At 44.0% G+C, this 22,599-nt stretch overlaps 1 protein-coding gene across 2 annotated transcripts; it reads left to right on the top strand.

Moving 5' to 3' along the window:
• The first annotated feature begins 7,813 nt into the window (after window positions 1–7,813).
• med1 (mediator complex subunit 1) lies at window positions 7,814–19,520 on the top strand. Of its 2 annotated transcripts, XM_084567435.1 has the most exons (16): window positions 7,814–7,944; window positions 9,194–9,300; window positions 10,634–10,724; window positions 10,876–10,930; window positions 11,149–11,281; window positions 11,411–11,439; window positions 11,616–11,687; window positions 11,794–11,868; window positions 12,184–12,347; window positions 12,468–12,579; window positions 12,736–12,860; window positions 13,806–13,933; window positions 14,260–14,461; window positions 14,549–14,644; window positions 14,750–14,855; window positions 14,933–19,520. In XM_084567435.1, the coding sequence occupies exons 1-16, from the start codon at window positions 7,824–7,826 to the stop codon at window positions 18,801–18,803; spliced, it is 5,487 nt and encodes a 1,828-aa protein (XP_084423561.1). In that variant the 5' UTR covers window positions 7,814–7,823; the 3' UTR covers window positions 18,804–19,520. The 2 variants fall into 2 exon arrangements, with proteins under 2 accessions (XP_084423561.1, XP_084423562.1); XM_084567436.1 differs by lacking the exon at window positions 9,194–9,300 and having other exon boundaries at window positions 7,854–7,944.
• The last annotated feature ends 3,079 nt before the right edge of the window (window positions 19,521–22,599 follow it).

Genomic DNA, 22,599 nt, shown 5'->3' with positions numbered 1-22,599 from the left:
ACCCCACCCCCAACACCATCCCACCCTTCTCCCCCGAAAACCTCCTCCGCCTTCCTGCGCCATCATACCACACATCTCCAGGCCCGACTTTGGGACTTTAAAATTCACATACATGTACAGTACGCTCAAGTGTCGAGGAAACAAATGAACGCGCCGCGTTAAACGGGCAAATAATTCAAAGCTGCAAAGCGTGACACAGTATGCACACACCGTATACTGCAAGTGCGTCGTTCAACGAGGTACAAGCGTGACACGACGCTCAAACTACGGATGAAGTTGTACAGCGGGAGAGAACACATAGGGTCTGTTGATTGCCCTCATGAATGTTTAATCTGCGCGGCTCTAATAGGGATGAAGTCTGCAAAACCTCCTCCAACACCTCCAGGCTAAAAATGAAGCCATGCCAAAAGCCTAATTAAATGTTTTTTAAACCTTTCCCCTTGGAGAGGACACGGAGTAGTTTCACCCCAAAAGTGTGCCTGTGCCACAAAAAGGTGAGTTAATACGAACTGTAATAAAAAAGAAGGGGGCGGTTTGTGGTATTCATTGTGCACTTATAAATTTGATGCAAGTAGGAAAACATTAAAACTCTTAGACACCCAACGTCTACTTTGTTTTTATAGTTTTTTGGACATTTAATTTAGATACTGATCACATGTCTAACTGACTAATTACTGGTGCTGATATACATTAAATTAAATCAACCCTTTTTTATTATATCCCCATATATCCCCCGATATATATCCCACCAATCCTCACTATCCAAATTTAAAAACAGGAAATCCACGTCCCTGAATACTGAGACATGCCGCGGTCGTAGCTGGTCATCTCTGGGAAGACGCTGCCTGGCAGTCGGGCTCTGGGGTCACTCCAGTCAATTCAACTGATTAAAGCAACAAATTAAAATTTATACGCAGCATTTGTCAAATTGGAAAAAAAAAAGAAAAAGAAAAAGAAAAGTGGAGTGACTCCTGACCTTGGTGACCAGCCTTGCTGACACATTTAGGGAGCCGGATATATGGGACGGGAAGAGATTGCATGCGAGACGTTGCAGATGTGCACGTTTGGGCATAAAATATAGATTGACGTATTGATTTGGCACTGAGCCGATATTGTTAGTGCTGTTGACGTGAGTTTTACTTAAAAGCTCCCTAAAGACAATGTGTTTTTTTTTTCCATGTGTTCATAATCGATTTTGGAGTTTTGTTTTTTAATCCATCCAGAATCTTCCGAAAGACATAAATATGGTCTTACTGGCAACGTGATGAGTACTCATATGTGCGAGTGGGCGACAAATGTGCGGACAGCAGAATGTATCTAAACAGAAGAAGATGGATAGATGACGAAAGGGCCACTGCTGTTTGACCATTCGTCTCAGGTGTATGTGGAAGAGCTCAACAATGACAGCTCATCCATCAGCCACAGGGATACTACTGAGCCGCCTGGAACAGAACCAAAAGCCATCTCTATCCATCATCCCTCTCTTCTCTTCTCTTCTCTCCTCTTCTCTTCTGTCTCATATTTTTGTCTGCACAACTATTTCATTTCACTGTACGTTTTGCGTGTATGAGTTTGAGTCTGGTGATGATAAATGGCCGAAGCCCAGCTCGCGTGTTTGGGGAGAAAGAGGTAAGAAATGGAAAAAAAGAACCGGTGAGAAAGCAGTAGTCCAACAAGTACAACAGCGTGACTAAAGAAAAATAAAGTTTAGAGCAAAAGGATGAAGGAGTGAAAGACGAAGGAGAATGAAAATGAGCGTGTGTGCGAAGAACATGTGTGCACGTATATGAGGATTGGAGCGAACGAGAGCAAGGTAAGCAGCTAAACAGCAGCTGTCGACCTAATTCCTTCTTAACGCAGTGCTTGTGCTCTGATTAAGAAAGCGATCTGGCCTTTAATTTCCTCCTGACACCGGCTAATGCTCTGTATCTCAATCGCCCATCCTAGCTTTTCCTCCACGCAGCAGCCTGCTTAGCTAATCACCGTGCTCTCGGCTGACCTAACGAGTGCAAGAGACACATTACAAAATCCAAAAACTATTTTACAGCCGATTTTAAAACTGCCCTCGGCAAGGCAAGGCAAAGCAAAAAAAAGACCAATCTGTTGAATGTCTAGACGGAGTGCAAAATATAGTATATGCAGCGTAACGGCGTGGCATTTTACAAATCTCATGAGAGAGGACACAGATTCTGCTCTCTCTAAATGCGTTCAGTGTACATATATATATAGTTTTTGTCCTTAAGTGCACAAGTAGAATTTGTCACTGTGGCATAAATACAAATAAGCAACCGTTGATTTCATGGTCATTATATGACTATCAGGGTCAAACCCATTAGCAGCTACACTCCGAGTCCCTTGCACCAATCTGGTTCTGCAGGCGGCCAGATCAGAAATCAGAAACAGTGTGGGTGGGCATCAGAAAATCACAAGTTCTCAAATGCTTGCAACATTTTAGAAGCTTGAAACTGACTGGGATTTGCCCAGCTCCACCCCGACCCACCAACAGCTGTGTGTACATGTCGGCAGGATGCTGTCCTCAAACAACTAATACGCAGTTTCGGCTTCACAAATCGCCCAAACAAAGTCACCAAGGTAAAAAGCTTGCTCTCTTCCCTTCTTTACCGTCCCATTTCCCTCTTTTTTTTTTCCCGTCTCTACGAGATGGCAGATGGCTCGCCACATACGAGCTGGGTCCTGCTCGAGGTTTCTTCCCGTTTAAAGGGAGCATTTCCTCGTCGCCGTCGTCTCAGTGCTGGCTCTGGGGCTCTCGGGCGTCTTGACGCAATTTGGATTGTTATTGATGGTGCACAAATAAAATTGAATTGAGCCGAAAAGACACACTGTGCACGGAGTAACTGGATCCAATCACGCTGACAAATCAATCAGTCAAACAGTATTGAGCCGATGTTCGCCACGCAACGGCAAGTGGCCCAACTTGTGGAAACAGATTTAGACCAAAATAAAAAAAAGTAAAATATGTGAAAGAAAAATATTGGAACAGATCATGCTTCCACGGTAGCATCGGATCATGACCGGCAAGAAAAAACCTGAAACCCCCTAGAATGTCCCAAAATTGCTGGAGAATCAACGCTGCATATCCAAGTCTGCAGATTAGAGGTAAAATGTTTCACGATTTTTTTTCTATATGGTTAAAATCCATCAATCCACCGTTATCAACAAACCAAAATCTGCTTCTGATGTCAAAAGAAACAAGTACGACACAAGTGCAAATATGAAGCCTGGTAACAATGCAGACAGAAAAGAGACAATTTCAGCCTAACGTACACAGAGAGCATGAAGCATCCTACCATGACGACAGACCGTAGAAACCAACAACACAATGGGCCCCAATTTAAGATGAAAATGTAAGAATTACAGTTGAAAAGTCATTTTAAATGCAGGATTTCTAATTCTTAAAGCTAAATCCTAACACATTTTACGATGAGCGAGGTGAGGATTATCCCAAATTGGAACAGGCAGTCAATCAGAAGTCGTGACGGCATACAGGGCTACTGAATTTAACACTTATTTTCCTTTTAAGTGGTGAAATAGACACTCGGCTCCAACAGAAATGCATGATTACGACAGACTCAGATATAAGAGAGGTGATAAACCTTCGAGAAATGTGTGTGTGTGTGTGTGTGTGTAGTTTTAGTGCAAACACACACACGAGAAATGTGTGTGTGTGTGGTGCCAACACACACACACGCCATTCGGACCGCCATGTGGAGTGTATGTGAGAGAGGTGGCGTTGCTAGGAGCACCAGGTTGCGTGCAGACAGTGGTAACAGAGTAGAGACGGCAGCAGCAGCCTGGCAGTGGAGAAGAAAGGAGTGGAGCAATGCCAAGAAGATTCCCCCTGAGAGACTGTAGGAAGGAGAGAATAAGACAGACAGAGAGGGAGAGAAACATGGAGAGGGCACGCCGATATGATCACGTCTACTCCACCGCATGATGGGCGAGCAATTTGCTGTAGCTTGGCGTGGCTCGGGATATAAGGCTAAGAGAGTCATTAGAAATCGAAGGAGCACTTATTTCAGCTGCAAGGAAATGGTGATGATAGAACAGCAGGAGGGGGGTAAGATGGCTTACAAGGTTGACTGGAGGGATGGAAAAGAAAGAAAGAGGGGGAACGAGTCAATCTGTTTGGGGCTCGCATTTTGCCGTCCCTCCTCGTGTCACCCATCCGTCAGAAAAACAGTTTGCCTATTCCCAACCGGAGCACGTCACTTCCTCACCTCTGCGCGCTACCCTGCCGAGCCTATCCCTTGTTTTCCATTTGTTGTCTCCCCTTCTCCCCATTTCTCTCTCCCCTCTTCCTCCCGCGCTCTTCCTTCCCTTATTTTGTCTTTAAACGGAGAGTCGTGTGAACAGGCTATGCAAATGAGATGGTTATTACCCCACTGCTCATCAAGCCGCACAGAGGAGACATTAATAGGCTGATGAATATGCATGTGAATTTGTTAATTAAGTTAATTATTCTGCTGAAAATGCATTCGTCTTCCAAGGACATCTTCCCCAGGATTTCAACCTGCTCCACTCATTAGTCATGCGATATTTCATACACAGAGTGAGAAAGAGAGAGGGAGGCAGACAGTGGGAGGGAGAAGGAAGGAGACAATGCTGTATTTGGAAAGTGGGTGCCATGAACAGTTGGGGTTGTAAAAGTATGGGGTAAAAAAATAATGTGTTTTAATGTCATCAGCGCTCGCAATGGGATGCGCTATAACTACGCATAATAGGAAAACCACATCCTGCTTTCCAGATATGCCACATTATTCTCCAAAACTCTTCAACACTTTCAGAGTTTTCAGCATCTTTTTTTTCCCCCCCTCTTCGCCGTTGCTTCTACCTCACTGGTTACTTCTCCCTAATTGCTTATTAAAACCCTCTTAAATGAACTTTTTGTGCCAACTTTCCAACACATTAATTAATTGTTGTAGCCAATTAAGTGCCGTTGTGCAAATGAGCCTCATCACAAATGGTCCTATAGGGCTAACCCCTCCTTTCTCTCTCCGTCTCCTCGCTCTTCCCTCACTCCACCACCCTCCCCCTAGTCTTCCCAGCTGCCCGAGCACTTCAAGGTACTCTGTGCCAAAGAAGCAGAAACTGTGTCCCAATAATGCTTCACCGTTTCCTGGACAGTTTCCAGCCTTCCGGGGCTCACTGATCTAAAACTTGTACGATAGGTGAAAAAGCAAAAAGCCTCAACCGATTCCTTTTGTCTGGCACATTTGTTCACGCGACCGCCTCGGAAACTGAAAAAACCACCGAGCCTTATAGGAAAAAAAATCCGCTGATTGAATCGTCGGCTTAATTTGTCTGGTGGCCAAGAATAGCGGAGGACGCGTGTATGCATCAAATAGTTTATCTTTATTCACAGCAGGTAAAACGAGCGAGTTCACCGAGAGAGAGAGAGAGAGACGGCGGAAAAAGGAGGGTAGTCAACTTCAAAGCACTCAATAAGGTTGCCAAGCTGTTCACACATATTCATCCCCCTGTGTAAAAACTGGAAAACATGCAGAAGCAATCAAATACATGTCTAAAGAGATGTTTCAACACCATGAGAAAATACAGAGAAGGCAGGAAATAGTACTTGAGTATCTACGCACAGTGATATATATTGCTATGAAATGCAGGTTAAGTATCAACAATATGTCTTTATATGTAGGTGTGTGCATTTATGTAAATGTGTGCATGATTATTAGAGTGAACCGAGGTCACAAATGGTCAAATTAACTATTATTAGATCATTGTACTTATATAACAAATCAATCTGGCTTCAAATCAAAAAAAGCTGAAACGCAAATGGCGGAAAACTGACAAACCGGAATCACGTCAACATTTGGCGAGACCACCGTTTGACTTTAAAACGCCATCAGGTACACTTGAACGCAGTTTTCCCAAGTGTGTTCTGTGGATTAAAGCTGCCTCATTCGCTTCTGCCTCTTCAAGCAATCGCAGACTGACTCAATGATGTTGAGATCTCTGTGGGGGCAATGCCATCTGTTGCAGGACTCCTTGTTCTTCTTGTCGCTGAAGATAGCTCTCCGCGACTCCGGCGGTTGTGTGTTTGGAGTCGTGCGGCAAATTTGCAGACCGATCAGGAACGATGATGATGATGATGATGATGGAAGGGAATCTGAGCATCTAACGCACATTAAACTCTTGCACAGTATTGTACAGGACTGTCTATTTCACGTTTAATGTGTTATATTGACAGTTATTGTCTTCTTTTTTCATCAAGCATACTTTCACAGTTATGAAAGATGAGTAATGGAAGAATTTCTTTGTGCAAAGACTAACTGCAGCATTACTATAGTATATGAAACCCAGTTGAAGAGAGGACAAATTGCTTTTAATTTCCAAATACGTACAAAAGAGTATGCAGTAGGCAGATACTCTTGTCTTGTTTTTTTTTTTTTTTAAGGATATTCAATCTGTAGTTGAAACATGTCTACATCATGTTAAACACGCAGTGAAACATTATTTTTTTTAGGGCATACGCTGAACTTTCTTTTTTTTTTTCTTCCCTCCTCATGTCTGGCTCTGCCCACTCTGCTGCCATTCGGACGTGGCACTGATACACCCACCAGGAGGATTAGGGAAGGTTTAGCAACGGTGCCAGCCTCACTCCCTGTGCCACGCCATCCCTCGGCACAGAGGGGGGTCCCGCTTGGCATGGCAAGGTGAACTAGCCTCTGATTGATGGGCATGGTTTCAGCCCGCTACTGTGCTCCCTAAGGCCCATGCCTCCTTTTCCTTTCTCCTACTGCTGTCTTGGCAGCAGTGCCCGCACCTCCTCTTCCATGCCAGGCAGCCAGCTAAAGCTCCTGGTGGGCACATCAATTACATAGCGGAACCTCCCCTCTTTTCTCATGTCTATCTGTGGGTCTGTCTACTGTCTCAGACGATGCCAATCTGGTTCCTCTCCATTGCCGTCTATAGCTATCTCCTGTGTATGTGCGTGTGTGTGTGTGTTGTTTAATACCCTTGCTCACAAATATATCTTTGCATATGCGCAAATGCACATGTATTCATGCACACACTCCCTGCTCCCTCTCTTAGGCAGGTCATAATGGTTGGTGGGAAAATCCTCCCCAGAGAGCACTCATTGCCACAGGCTCAGCTGTACAATAGGCTCAGGTGTGTGTATGTAGTATGTGCTTGTGTGTGGAAGGAAGGCATGGCTGCTGTTTCATTTTTTTATTTATTTATTTTAAATCTACTGCTTAATTAGACAACCCATCGCTGCATGCTTTTAAAACGTGCAAATCTAAAAGAAAAAGAAATAATAATCATATTGAGGTGCTGCATTGTTCTATTTTTGAAGTCGATTAACGTGATCATTTCAACCTTCCTTTGGATTTTGGAGGCTAGTTGCTCTTGGCAAATCATGAATCATTTACTTGCAGAGATCGTACGCCATCTGGAGTATTCACCAAGCCACTGGCATTCATTTTAAGTCGAGAGATTTATTTTTATTTTTATTTTTTTAAAGAAATTAAGCTGAAATGTTTGTAAAACACTGGAAAACTGCTTAGAAAATCAGAAATAATATTAAAAACGCACAAGTCACACATTGTTTTGCTCCTATTTTGTATTAATTTAAATCGTTTTTCAATCAAAAATGACATGCAAAGTCAAAATAAGTCTTCAGACTGTAATATTTGTATGAAATTAGTTTGAACTCACCAACGAGAGGCAAAGTTTCCGCCGCCGGCTTGCGACTGTGGTGCGGTACGGAAGCCCGGGTGGCGACGCGAGCAAACCCGAAGCGGGGGAAGTCGCGCTGGGGAAATAGAAACGGGGAGCGGGGCACAATGGCGGCGGGGCCTGGTATTTCTATGCAGAGCGGCAGCCCTGCGAGAGAACTTTCTATCGCGGTTCAGCCGGGAGGAAATCAGACCCATGGAGATCGGGGCAAACCCGAAGAAGCGACAGGTAAGAAAGCAAACCCGTGCCTTGTTGTTTTTTTTTTTAGTTTATATCTTTCAGTTAGTTATGATAGCGGACCGGTTTGCTGGACGGGGGTGACTCGGGCTAACGGCTAACGGCTAAGTTAGCCGACAGTTAAACTGCAACGGCTACTTTTTGTGTGTCGTGTGTGTGTGTGTGTCTTTTCGACGTGTACATGGTGTATTCGAGTAACACAAAACACACTTGCGTTCACTTATGAAACACAAGTTGATAGTTGACAGCTTTTGTTGTTTTTGGTGAGGTCGCAGCTAAGTTAGGGAGCTAGCAGAAAGCTAACGCTAGCAGCTTCGCTAACATCAACTTTGTGCAAACACCAAAAATGTTCCTGAAGGTATAGGTACCACACGAGTTCACCTTCTTTTTTATCTTTAGTTGTGAGCTAAAAGTACAATAAGGGAACATAAACAGAATAAAACAACAAACGGTAGCAGTGTAGTAGCTCGTTATGACAGGTTATGTTAGCATTAGCCTTTGTTGACATCTTTGAACTTTATGACTGACAGTTGCATGTGGTTTATATTTAGCTAGTTTTCGGGATGTCATGGATAATTTTAAGTCGGAATGGTGCAGATCTGCCAGCTAATCAGCAAGATAGATATTAATGTTAAATACAGTAAGCATTTGCTAGGAACACAAATGGTACAGACGAAGTCCTGATCGTTTCTGTTTTGATTTTGCCTTCATACAAAACAAACGTGTCAGGATTTATGGACAGCCATACACACGTTTAACCTTTTTCACAATCGTTAAAAAAAAAAAATATATATATGTATATAGTTTCAGTTTATTGGATATGAATATACTTTGTTTTACCTGATTACCTTAATTGTTGTCATCAAGTTTGATATAAAACCAGCAATACACACTTAGATGCCTGCACCTCAGGTAAACCTAGAGAGTATAATAATGCAGTCTGACACATCAGGCATTATTATGTTTAGTTTTGTTGGAACGGCTTTGCACTGGCAACCGAAATGATAATTTTTGGGGATGTAGTCCGTGGCGCTGTTGAGCTGTGTGGCGTTAAAGAGAGAAGTGAGCCTGAGTGTAGTGTTGGGGCTGTGTTTCGCTTTACATTTGTTGAAAACCAAAGTAAAAGGGAGTTCGTGAGGCTATTAGCATCTTATTATTTAGTACAGTATATGTAAACAAGTGTCCTTTCTGTCGTCTTTCTGTGTGTCTGTTACTTGACGTGCTTTGCGTCCGTTTTCAGAAGCAGAGAAGCAGACTCGTATGACTGCTCTGCTGGAGAGGCTTCATGCCAAACACAACGCTTCACGGCCATGGCAGGAGACCTGCAAGGTTGTGCGTCAGGCCATGGTGAGTCAGGCCCATCCTTCTAGAAATAATATGTGTGAATTGGCAAAGTGTTCTCTTTAAGTCTGTGACATGTTAGAACATTGAAAACTGCCTGGTGCTTTGAAACTAGTGACCAGGGGGCCTGGTGATTGGCTCTCACACCTCCATGTTGTTCTCAAAAAGCCAATCAATACTTTAATCATGCACGCCGTATCTAAAATGTGTGGAAATCAGTGGGTCTTGCAAGTCAAAGGTCAAAGATACAAGATATCTTCATGATATGATGGTCGTGCAGTTCTTCCCTTTCCTTTCTTTAGTTTAATGAACGGTGAGTGATAATTTAGTGTAACTATATCATTGATTGTTAAGTTTAACATTAATAGAAGCCACAAGCATGAAAGGAAATGACATTAGTTTCCTCATGGAAGCATCACACCCTTCGCCTTAAGAGTGATGAGTACGTTTAAGCTGTCACTCTGCATGTGAGTGTCTATGGAAGCACTGAAACAGCCACAGCCACGATAACGATTGGTAGTCTGTTCATCATTAAAAATCAGTTAAATACAGTCAGTGTTTGTCCATAGACTAATAGTAACATTTCTCTACCTCAGTGACAGCGACGATGCACGTTTAATAATCCTCTTGTTTTATGTGCACAATGCGAGTGCTGCTGATCAGTCAAAGCAGATGTCCAGGGGATGTGCAAATATGCCATGCAGCAAGTCTTGAATAATGCCAGGTATGCATTGGCACGTACTTCTGATAGCTAGCTGAACTGGTCAGAAGACAGGGAACAGCTCCGAGGAAGACTCATAACTTCATGATGCAAAGTTCATGAACACCAGAGCACACAAATAGTGATTTATTTTCTTTCATAAACTGTGGGGAGGTGTTATTGTTACTGTTTGTGCAACTCCACTCTAACTCTGCCTCATTAGACAGTAAAAAACTCCATCTAGTGGCAAAACAGGGTACTAAAGCAAGTCAACAATATGGATTCCTCTGACTGATGATAAAAAGTAATTGAAAAGAAGAAAATAACAGCAGCACAGGGCGTTAAAACTAAGACGGCAATTTCCATAAACCTATCCATTTGAAGTATTAACACAAAATAAGATATCATTTAATATGTGCAATATCTGTGAAACCATTTGTCTTTGAGTGTTGTTTGCGCTTTAGTCATTATCTACTTCCACACGCACATAATTTGTTAATTTTTGCTGCATCACTAAACCTATACTGGTGACGTTTAAATGTCAGACCTCCTGTGCTGACTATGCAAGTAAAAAACAATTTGGAGCATCAGATCTTTTTGATCAAGATTCTCTGTTCTCTCATTTCTGTTTTTACTCAGAATGTGTCCCAGGAGAAACGAGGTGGGATGAATGCGGCAGGTCATCAGCTCCTGCTCAACTGCTTGGAGACCTTGCAGAAAGCGCTGAAAGGTGAGGCTCATAGTCACCTCATAGTACAGAAACAGAGTTTTTCTTGTCACCATTAATCGACTACACCGCCATCACTTGACTTGTCTTTTGCTTTGAGTTTTGTGCTTGCAGGAATAATAATTATTTTTTCCTTCTGTGCATTATTTTTCAGTCTCATCACTGCCCTCCATGACAGATCGTCTAGAATCCATTGCTCGGCAAAACATGTGAGTTTCTCCAGCCCGATTAAATTCCTTCTGGCTGTTAATACTTTTCACATGGACATAAGTAAAATGATCCCCCAAATAATCCATGTGAATGTTACTTTCTTGATAAACGACGTCCTGATTGTGAACTCAGTCATCAAAGATTATTACTTCCTTGTTCACTATACCCAAAATATTTTAAACGGACCTAGAGGCTAACAGGAGTTTTGTCTGTGCAGGTTGGGCTCTCACCTCAGCCCATCAGGGACTGAGTGCTACATCACGTCCGACATGTTTTACGTGGAGGTGCAGCTCGACACCAGTGGTCAGCTGGTGGACGTCAAGGTGGCTCATCAGGGAGAAAACCCGACGGTGAGTACAGCTTCCATACGGCTACAATAAGACTCACATAAGAGATCTTCAAATGAATTTGGATGCATATCCATTTATGCAACTGGGTTAAGATATATGATGTCGTTGTCTTGATTTTCTTGGTCACAGAGTTGTCCTGAGCTGATTCAACATCTAAGGTGAGTAGAAACCACACAGGCCACTGTACCTTACCATATTAAAAACACCACAAACTCTAATGCATGGTTGCTCATTGCTGTTTTGCTGAATGATGTTGGCAGTTATAAGAAATACTCATATTGGTCTAAAAGAAAACCACATTTTTAATAGTAAAGCACTTTCTTGTTTATATCAGGGAAAAGAACTTTGAAGAGTTTTCTAAACATCTCAAGGGACTTGTGGAATTATACAAGCTTCCTGGAGACAAGTAAGTTTTTATTTATTTATTTTGCTGATAAGTTACAATGATCTTTTCAAGGACATGGAACATTTTTATTGTTTTTCATCTAATTGTTTAAATTCCTGTCTTCCAGTAAGCTGAAAACTAAGATGTATATTGCGCTGCAGTCACTGGAGCTTGATCTCACCAAGATGATGCACATGTTTAGGTAAGGGTTTTTCTTGTTACGTTCATTATCCTCAGCACCTCAGCTTCCTATGTTTAGATTTCAGTAGTTTGTGAGCTTGTGCTACTCGTGCTAATCCAGGAACCTCGACTTATTTCGTAAATTATAAAGACCTCAATGATCAGTTAAGGTAGCCTGTGTTAACTGTCATAAGATGCATGTCAAAGTGTATCCCTAAGTGATAATTCCATACCCCTAAATTACATTAACCACTAGTGTAGCATAACAATTTGGTGCAAAGACCCCAATTTGATGCTCTCATTTTGTAATGTGGTCGCATTTGTGTTTGCTTTCTAGGTTAGCGACTAATGCTAATACTGTGGAAACTATTCTTCACGGGAGTGTGGGCCTGCTGACAGCTAGGAGTGGGGGGCATCTTGTTTCCCTTCAGTGTTACGTGTCCCCTTATGACATATTTGAGGAGGGCACAGGCACACAGCTCAACTTAACGGACAACAACGGTAAGTGGAGTCAGTGAATCAGTGACGAGTGGCCATTAGAAGAATTCCATAGGTGTTACAGGCCGTATGTTTTGCTAATGGATTGTAATTATCCCTGTGTGACTTGGCTCTGTATTGTAGTGCCACGCTCTTTGGGTGTCAGTGTCTCTGTGACAATTGAAGGAACCTCTGCTGTCTACAAGCTCCCTATCGCTCCACTCATCACTGGATCCCACCCAGTTGATAACAAGGGGTAAGAGAATGTACCTCACTTTATAGTGCTGTGTTGTGTTTAAAATACCAGTGTCCAGACAAAAACTGAGACTTATAGTAAAGGTACTAAAAGTTATTTTAGGGCAGAATTATGTCGAAATTATGTCTTGTTAAATGTATTTTTGCTGTATTTTAGGACACCTTCCTTCTCCACTGTGACCAACTCCAACTGCGTGGACCTGCCCGCTTGTTTTTTCCTCAAGATGAACCGGCCCATGCCTTTCTCACTCTCGTTCATTCAGAGACTGGGCAATGCCACTTGTGAGTTACACCTAGGGTTGCAAAATTCCGGGAATTTTCAAAGTTGGAAACTTTCCATGGGAATTAACGGGAATATATGGGAATTAACGGGAATTAATGGGTATATATGGGAATAAACAGGAATAAATAAGAAATTTACAAAATTGAAGGTTGGCCCTTAACAGGGAACTTAAATATAGTTGGGGGGAATATATTGTAGCATAGTCTTGCTACAAACAACCAGATTTAATGCAAGTACACTCCTCAATCACATGCACACAGCACACTGCTTACTGCAGGGCTATTGAGGCCACGCCCCCTACATGCACTGTGCATTCCTCCATCACATGCACAGGTGATTTCTTGAAGCCTGGAGGCCACACTTTTGAGCTCAAAGCACAAGACTATTGAAGCCACACATTTGAGCCCGCGGACTATATAAAGTCAAGTAAGTTTTGATAATATCATGGGGTAAATATATTTGATCTATAACGTTATTAATGTTTAACTTGCAAATATTAAATAAAAATGTATTAATACAGTAGCTAACTATCTGGTAAGTTAGGTGCTAAATGAAAGCTATTTTTCATTTCATTGACCATTTAAGAGGCTAGCTAATTATGGTGGTAGCTACCTCAAATTTGATGCTGTTTCTTCTGACTCCTGCAAGACGGTTTTCTGTAACCATACAAGAACTTATACATCAATTGTCATCCAATAATTCCCATAAATTCCCAATAATTCCCATAATTCCCATGGAAAGTTTCTAATTTGGAATATGTCCAAAATTCCCCAGTTTAACTTCCCATGGAAAGTTTCTGGAAATTTTCCGGAAATTTACCGGAAATTTTCCACCCCTTTGCAACCCTAGTTCCACCTAATGAATATTCCTCTTAAACGCTGTATGCGCCGAAAGGATGATTCTTGTTGTGTTTGATGATTTAGACTTGTTTATTTTCTCCCCAGCGATCCCAGTGTTTGAGACCCCACCCAGCCTCTCACCCCTCTACCAGTTAATTGTCCAGAGCCAGCTCCAGCTCCAGGAGGAGGGCAGCAATCCACCACCACCCTCGCATAACATGCACTTTTATTCTGTAAGCGGACACATGCAATATTTCCACACAGATCAGTAATGTGTCTCAAATAGCCGGGATCTTTCTACTTAGGTTGTTTGTAATTTGTGCCACCTATTGGAATTGGAAACGTCAAACAATCGGTATTGTATTTACCGTCGAACTATTTTTATAATTATTATGACCATTTTCCAGCAACTAGGATTGTTTTCATGACTTTCTCCCCTTTGCTGTCTTCTTGTACACATTGGAAAATCAGAAGACACGACCAATGCGAAAAGTACACACTTGATATTGTTAATCCACACAAATTACATTCTAAGAACACCAGTTGTTTGTTCTCACAGGTGTTGCCAGATCAGCAGCACTGTTACTTTATGAATGGTGATGCACCGGTGCAAGATGGTCATTCTCTTCAAGGAGCGCTGGTGTCCAAAATCCCCTTCCGCCACCCAGCACAAGTAGCACTCCTGTTGGATATCATTCGACACCAGGCAGCTTATAACACCTTGATTGGCAGCTGTGTGAAACGAACATCGGTCAAAGAAGGTAAGTTTCTGCTTTTGCTTTTGTACGTGTGTCTGAATTTTTAAGTTGCGTTTAATAAGTTTAACATCTTGGTTGTTGTTCCCACAGACAGTGCTGGCCTGCTGCAGTTTGAAGTGTGTCCTCTTACAGACTCAAGTTTCAGTGTCTCGTTTCAGCACCCGGTCAACGAGTCGTTAGTCTGTGGTGAGTGTTTAGCTAAATGTTTGGTGGTGGTATAAAGATCTTTTCATCCTTCTGTGATGGCCAGAATGATTCACTTATCTGAACTATATGACCTCTTTCTTCTAGTGGTGATGGAAGTGATTGATTCCAGACAGGTATCCTGCAAGCTATATAAAGGACTGTCAGATGCTCTGATTTGCACAGATGACTTCATCACCAAAGTGGTCCAGAGGTGAGATTGTTAATTCCTACATAATTGATGAATGTGCACCATTCTTTTTTGTGCTAAGTTTTTCCTTGTCCTCTCAGATGCATGTCCATCCCTGTAACCATGCGGGCCATTCGGAGGAAAGCAGAGACCATCCAGGCAGACACTCCAGCCCTCTCTTTAATTGCACAAACAGTGGAGACCATGGTGAAGAATAACCTGCCACGCTCTGATAGTCCCACCTTTAACATGGCAACCGGTGATGCAACTAATCCTATGGGACTGCCTGGGCTCACAGGGGGCAACACACCTACTGGAGGAGGGCCTCCTGGAGGACCTAATTTTGCAAGTCCCATCGCTTCACTGTTTGGGATGTCCCGAACAGAGAGACCATCCCAAGGAGGAGAGTGCCTGACCCCCGGAGGGGTCGCTGGCCAGCAACAGTTACAGCAACAACACCAGCAAGGACAAGGACATTCAGATGACTACAGCAAAGTCACCCAGAATCCCATACTAACAAGTTTATTACAGATAACTGGAAGTGTGGGTTCAAGTCCGAGCTCCCAGAATGCACCACCACCTCACCAAACCCCACCCCCAACATCCTCTCCTGCCAGCAACACCAAGAATCATCCCATGTTGATGAACTTGTTGAAGGACAATCCCTCACAAGACTTTGCTACTCTGTATGGTTCTAGTCCATTAGAGAGACAGAATTCTTCATCTGGTTCTCCGAGGACGGAGGCCATGAGTGGAACTTGCACTTCAAAGGTAAAGAAGAAGCGGGTACGGGGAACTGAAAAGGGTGGTGTGTTGCCTGGAACAGGTCCAGGTGTTGGAGGTGGTGGTTTAGGCATGAAATCACAACAAGCATCTTCCATGCCACAACATCACCAACACCATCCAGCCTCTCACGAAGATGATTTCCACCGTGAACTCCTCTCTATGGACGTGGACGCATCTCAAAATTCTATCTTTGATGTTAACCTTCCTGGTGATGGCCTAGACACTCCCCATAGCATCACTCCAGCACCTAGCCAATGTGGCACACCACCCTCTGGACCAAGCATGCCTTATACACAATCTCATGTCCAATCTCAGCAACAGCAGCCAGCAGGTTCTGTACCCCCTCGTATTGTCCGCCTTTCAAGTTCTGATAGCATTGGACCTGATATCACAGAAATCTTGTCAGATTTACCGGAGCAGACTGGAAAAGGCAGCAGTGGGAACCAGCACCCCATGGGCAGTGGCGGTGAGGACGGAGGTCCCTTAGGTACCCCCATCCGTGACTCCTCCAGCTCGGGCCAGGGTAGCACAGTATTTGACACTGCAGATATTTTCAATACCAACAGCAATGAAAATCCCTTTCCAGATGCTGCTGACCTGATTGCTGAAGCAGCTGGAACTGCTGCCACTCCAACCAGTGACTCTTCATCCACCAACTTCTTTCCTGATGCTGCTGACTTCAATCAAGACCTCCTGTCCTCAGGCCATGTATTCTCTCAAAACTACTTTGATGACAGTTCTCCAAGTGCCGATGGGGACATGGACCTGGTCAAGGGTTTCGGTGACAATAGCCAGCAGAATACCCCATCAGGAACACCACAGAATCCCACTTCTCACGGACAGAGCACCCCTGAGCCCTCACTCAAGGATCCTTTTGAAATGGCGATGGTTTTTGGAGGCAACAGCGGTAGTGGTAAACCTCTTGGACAAGCACCTGATTTAGGAGACACACATGGAGGAGGGTCCCAGAGCCCCCTCATGATTGGCCTCGGAGCAGCATGTGGCGATTTTAAAAGTACAGAACCCAAAGTTAAACCACCGAGTTTCATGCGCTCAAAAGATGAAAATGGGAGCAGCGGGGGGAGTAGCTCTGGGTTAGGGATGGGGAGCAGCTCCACAGAGGGCAAACAAGTCAAACGTAGCAGGACCCCATCCAGTGAGGGAAAGTCTAAAGATAAACCTCCCAAACGGAAAAAATTGGAAACCGATGGGAAGTCCCCATCTCACAGTTCAGGAGGGCGACCTTATACACCTCCTAGTGGTGGCTCAGGTTCTGGGGGAAGCATAAGTGGAGGAGGCTCCAAGTCTCCTGGTAGTTCAGGGCGCTCACAAACACCCCCTGGAGGTGCAACACCTCCAATTCCCAAAATCACTATTCAGATCCCAAAAGGGACAATAACCGGAGGGAAAACCTCATCCCACAGTGGATACACCTCCAGCAGCTCAGCCACAAGCAACACAGGAGGGACAGGAGGGACCAGCAGCAGCAAAAGCCATCATTCACACTCATCCTCCTCTGGGAAGATCAAGTCGAAGGAAGGCTCCATGACACAAGGCAGCAGCTCGAAGCCTGGGAGTTCAGGAGGTGGAGGTGGGCAATCACAGTCTAAAGGCTCCTCCCAAGGAATGGGTGTTGGCAAACCAGGATCTTCCCCAATCACCAAGCACGGGCTTTCCGGGCCTGGAGGTGCTGGAGGTGGAATTGGAAGTGGAAATAAAATTAAGCCGCAAGGGGGCAAGCCTTCTGGCTCACTTATGAATCCAAACATAAAGCCAAATATCTCTCCTTCACATTCTCGCTCCAGTGGCTCTGGTGACAAAATGTCCTCTCCGATGAAAATGCAGCAGTCCCAGGTTCCTGGAACTCCTCCATCCAAGGCTAAATCCCCAATGGGCTCAGGAGGTGGCAGCTCTGGAGGGTCCAAGTCTTCTTCTGGTGGAGGCATGAGCTCCCAGAAACCAATTGGTGGGAGCTCTTCTTCGGGTTCTGCATCTTCTTCGTCATCCTCCAGCTCCTCATCGTCTGGTTCCATGAGCTTCTCAGGAGGCTCCCAGTCTCAGTATGGTAGTGGTGGTGGTGGTGGTGGTGGTGGAAGTGGAGGGGGAGGAGGAGGAAGTGGTGGTGGTGGCAGTGGTGGTGGTGGCAGTGGAGGCGGTGGCGGAAGTGGAAGTAGTGGAGGTTCTGGTCAAAACAATGCAAATAACCCCAACGCCAAAGGGAAGTCTCCAAGTCGCAACAAGAAACCCTCTCTAACAGCAGTCATAGACAAACTGAAGAGTGTGGGTGGTGGAGGAGTTGGGGAGGATGGTTGTGAGGTCGGTCCACCGGTAGGGGGACCTGGTTCAGCGTCTGCTCCTGGTAGTGGACCTGGTAATGTTCCCAGTGGACCTTCTAACATGGGTCCCTCTAAACATAGCTCATCCTCTCAAAGCGGGGAGTATAAGCGGGAAAAGTCTGATAAGGAGGCAAAAGCAAAAGTGATGGTTTCAGGGGGGAACAGTGGGGATAAAAAGCTGATGGAACCAAAAACAAGTGGGGTGGGTGGGAACACTCTGGCCAAAATTATCATCAGCAAGCCAGATGGTGGTTCACCAAGCATCAAGGCTAAAGTGACGCTTCAGAAAGGAGGAGAAGGGTCTGGTGACTCTATGCGGCCCCAGATTTCTAGCCTCAAAGCTTCCCCTCTCTTCAGCGGCTCTACTCCCAAACACGACCGCTCGTCCCCCAGCCACAGCCGCTCGCCGGGATACACCCCGCTCAACCACGACAGCGAGAGCGAGTCGGGCAGCAGCTCAGTGGCGGAGAAGTCTCACCAGAACAGCCCCAGCTCAGATGACGACCAAACCATTCGCCCCCTTCCCCCGCAGGACTACATGAGCTCCATCCCCCTCAGCTCGGGGGAGAAGCACAAGAAACACAAGAAGGAGAAGAAGAAGCAGAAGGAGAGAGAACGGGATAGGGACAGAGACAGAGAGCGGGACAGAGACAAAGAGAAAAAGAAGTCATCTATGTCCATGGGGACGTCCTCGCATCCGCTTAAAGCAGACAGTTGGTCACGGTCGCCCATCTCGGCGTCAGATTCGTCGTCCGTGCTCAGTTCTGATCGTCCATCTCGACCCAGTCCCAACATGTATATGAGAAATGAAGATGATGACCTTATGGACATAGCCCTCACTGGCCTTTAATTTGGTTTAGAAGGTTGTTGTCCCAATTTTAACACAGGCTTTTTTTTTAACATGCAAAGTAAACTTCTATTTATTTAACCCCAGCCACAAATTGGGACTGGATATAAGAATATTTGTGGCTCTCTGGGCATTCATTGCCTTGTTAAAGTTTTATTTTAATGTCATATTTTACCGTATGATTATCCATGTGTAACGTAAGAGGGATTGGGATGCCAGTTTTATATGAAAGCGGGTGCTGCACATCCAAAGCTGCCTCAGAATACCAGCTCCCCCTTCTTTGGCTTCTCTGAGGAAGTTGCTTTAAACAGTATATTATCTGCAAAGTCTAAGATTTTGTTTTCTGTCTTTCCTGTGATGTCAGAATGTTTTTACTGTTAGTAAATGTTCATGTCCTTCCCGAATCTTCAGTGTGTACATGTTGCTAAAAACATGCAGGATTGCTTCGATGCGGCATGTTGTTAAAATAAGTTTGACATCTGTTTAAAAAAGAAAAGAAAAGGTATTGTAAAGCAAGAAGGGCGCAGTGTTCAGTTGCCTTCTTTTTCAGATACAACTGTGAGTTTTTAGATTTTGATACGTTTTAAACTGTTAATGTGTAAATTAGTGTAGGTAAAGAAGACTCAGACAGCCGACGACGAGGGGAACAGAAGGAAAGAGACATGCTGTAAAAAAACGTTTTTAACTGTAGATATATTTGAAAGCTTGGAATAAACATTACACTTCTGAGAAAAAAAAAAAAATGTCATCGTATTTATACATTTTTAGCAAGAGGAGCATCTGTAAATGCGTATCCGTATTAAACGTAGTAGTTTTTACCATTTCACTTCCTGTTCTGTGTGGTGTGGTAGTTGTACAGTAGATGGCAGCAGTGCATCACGCCGCCCAATCGCCGTTGCCCAAATTGCATGGCGCTTTGCAATTAGTTACGCGCTTCCACAGGTAATGCTCTGAGGCTAAATGGATTTCCACGTCTTTATCCACACATATTACAGGAGATTATGATGCAACTAGAGGGATGGAAGGGATGGAAAGCAAAAACAGCCAAAGATACACAAATGAGTTATGAAGGTTACAAGGAAACAAAAGACAAATTTGAACTGCTCAAACCTGAGACACTAAATTAGAAGACAGGAGAAGTGAATAACATTGACCATCTTGTGACAATTCAATATTCTGCTGGGAAACTTTTGGACCTGGCATTCATTGGTGTGGATGACATGTAGCACCCACGTAGACCAGACCAGGCACCCCCACCCCATAGCAATGACACCTCTTTGATGTCAGCAGGATGCAGCCTGACAGAGACACACACAAAAACGCTTTAGAAACAACTCATTCAATTCACTAGATCCCAAACTGATCAAGTATCTGTGGGATGATCCACAGAGGCCCCTCCCCTCAACCCATAGGACCCACTAACAACATTCACCCTCAGATGATGGGTCACAACTGTTTGGGAGACACAAGGGAGACCTACACAATATTAGGAAGGTGGTCATAATGTTATACCTGATTGATGTATATAGGCTTTGTCTAAAAATGCAAAATTATTTGTTTCAATCCATCAAGAAAAGTATTAAAAAAGCAAAATGCATCAATCAGAGCCAGCACAGCCGGAGACTAAAAGTGTCATTTATATTAATTGTTCTGAAGATATTTTGTCAGCAAAATGTAAAGAAGCTGAAAGGAACAATGCTCGTGTAATTGCTGCGGGCACTCAACAGCATTGGATACCAACGCCATGAGACTACATGGCTTACAAGTGAAGATAAAATGCCTGCACGCAGCATATCCTGCTAAATCAATAGCATATGTTCCTGTATGGACAGAAAACAATCTAACCTTTGCCTCCCCTCGTGTCCAAAGCCACGACACATGAAACCAAACATGGGTCTAATCTTCATCGTCAGCTGATCTTCTGACCTATTGCATCACTCTTTCCTGGCTCTGCTGACTGGGGTGTTTCGTTTTTTCCCTATAAGCCCCTCAAAACTGCGTAGTCGACACAAATGAATGGGCTCCTATTATGATAAAAAAAAAAAAGTCTTAATAGGCATTCAGCTCAAATGGCACAGAGTGTCATCAACTATGTGCACTTTAACGGGCAGCAGTTTGTTTAAGGCATCTGCTTAGGAGTTGGTCGGCTTCCCGTTCCTGTCAGTGTTCCCCCCCCCAAGGCCCTTGCTGATGGGCCCCCAAGGGAGGTCGTCTAACCTTTTGTACTGTATATGTTCCAACTAAAGATGGATGCTGAAAATGTCACATACGGCTTAACGCTATACAACAACCCGTGCAGGAGGTTGCTTGAATGTCAACACTGCCATTGTGGTTTTATCTGTCCTTGAAAGAGAAAGAATCACAAGTCGTCAGGCTGTTTTGCAGAACAATCGGCTCCTGAGCGGTCTCATATATTTTCTTTATGAGTGGCAATTTAAAAATTAATGAAACTTTTAATATTTCTTGATTTGTTTGTACATTTAGTATGGGAAGAAGTGAAGAGGTGACATTTTCCTTATAGCTGCAAACTGGTCTTGCATCATTGACGGTAATTACACCAAATAAGAAAATAATTTTATATGTTATATGTTATTTGAAGAGATTCTAAAGCCTTGTTTCTTGTTGCATACGTTTGATATACACAGATCAGTCATAACATTATGACCACCTTCCTAATACTGTGTAGGTCTCCCTTGAGCCTCCAAAACAGTTATGACTCATCAGAGAATGGACATGGGCCTTCTGAGGGTATCGTGTTGTTAGTAGGGGGGCCTTTGAGGGGAGGGGCCTCTGTGGATCATCCCTCAGATACTTGATCAGTTTGGGATCTAGTGAATTTGGAGGCCAGGTCAACACCTTATGCTGTTCTTCATGCTTTTTTGAGTTGTTCCTAGGCTGTCAGGCTACACCCTGCTGCCATCAAGGAGTATCATTGCTATGGGGTGGGGGTACCTGGTCTGGTCTGGTCTAGGTGGGTGCTACATGTCTAAGTAACATCCACACCAATGAATGCCAGGTCCAAAAGTTTCCCAGCAGAACACTGAATTGTCACAAGATGGTCAATGTTATTTACTTCTTCTGTCAGTGGTTTTAATGTTGTGGCTGAATCCATCAATGGGCAGTGTGCAGAGATGGTTCAGACCTATAAGTATCTGGAGTCTAAATCTGGATCACGAACTGGACTGGTCGGCTAACATAGACTGTAATGTACAAAAAAGGTCAGAGCCGTCTCGATTTCCTCAGGAGGCTAAGGTCGTTCAATATCTGCTGAACGTGTTCTACCAGACTATTGTTGCGAGTGTCCTCTTCTAGGCTGTGGTGTCCTGGGGAGGCAGCACTAAGAAGAAGGACACCGACCTCGCGGCTGGACAAGCTGATACAGAAGGAGGACTCTGTGGTAGGAGCAGAGCTCTAGTCCTTGATATCAGTGGTAGATGCAAGGACCTTGAACAAACTCATCATGAACAATGTCCACCACCCTCTACAGGACACCATAGTCAGGCAGAGAAGCTTGTTCAGTGACAGGCTGGTGTCTCAGTCCTGCTCCACGGTGAGGTTAAGGAGGTCGTTTGTCCCTTTAGGACGGCTCCTGACTGTGGTCATTGTTGATTCTACTGTATATTTTTCACATGAAGGTTTGAAGGTTATCATACAGTTAAATAAAAGTAGTCTTTAGCCATAGAGGCTCCTTTTAATTAGTGCAAACGTATGGATTTTATTAACTTCGAGCAGAAGAACAGAAGTAGATCAAGAGAACTTTAAGATGCTCGAGAGCTCACGTTCTTATTCTTGTTTCGCC

This window comes from Chelon labrosus (genome assembly GCF_963514085.1).
Source record: "Chelon labrosus genome assembly, chromosome: 19".
Taxonomy (NCBI): domain Eukaryota; kingdom Metazoa; phylum Chordata; class Actinopteri; order Mugiliformes; family Mugilidae; genus Chelon; species Chelon labrosus.
This window is presented reverse-complemented; position numbering and strand designations above follow the sequence as displayed.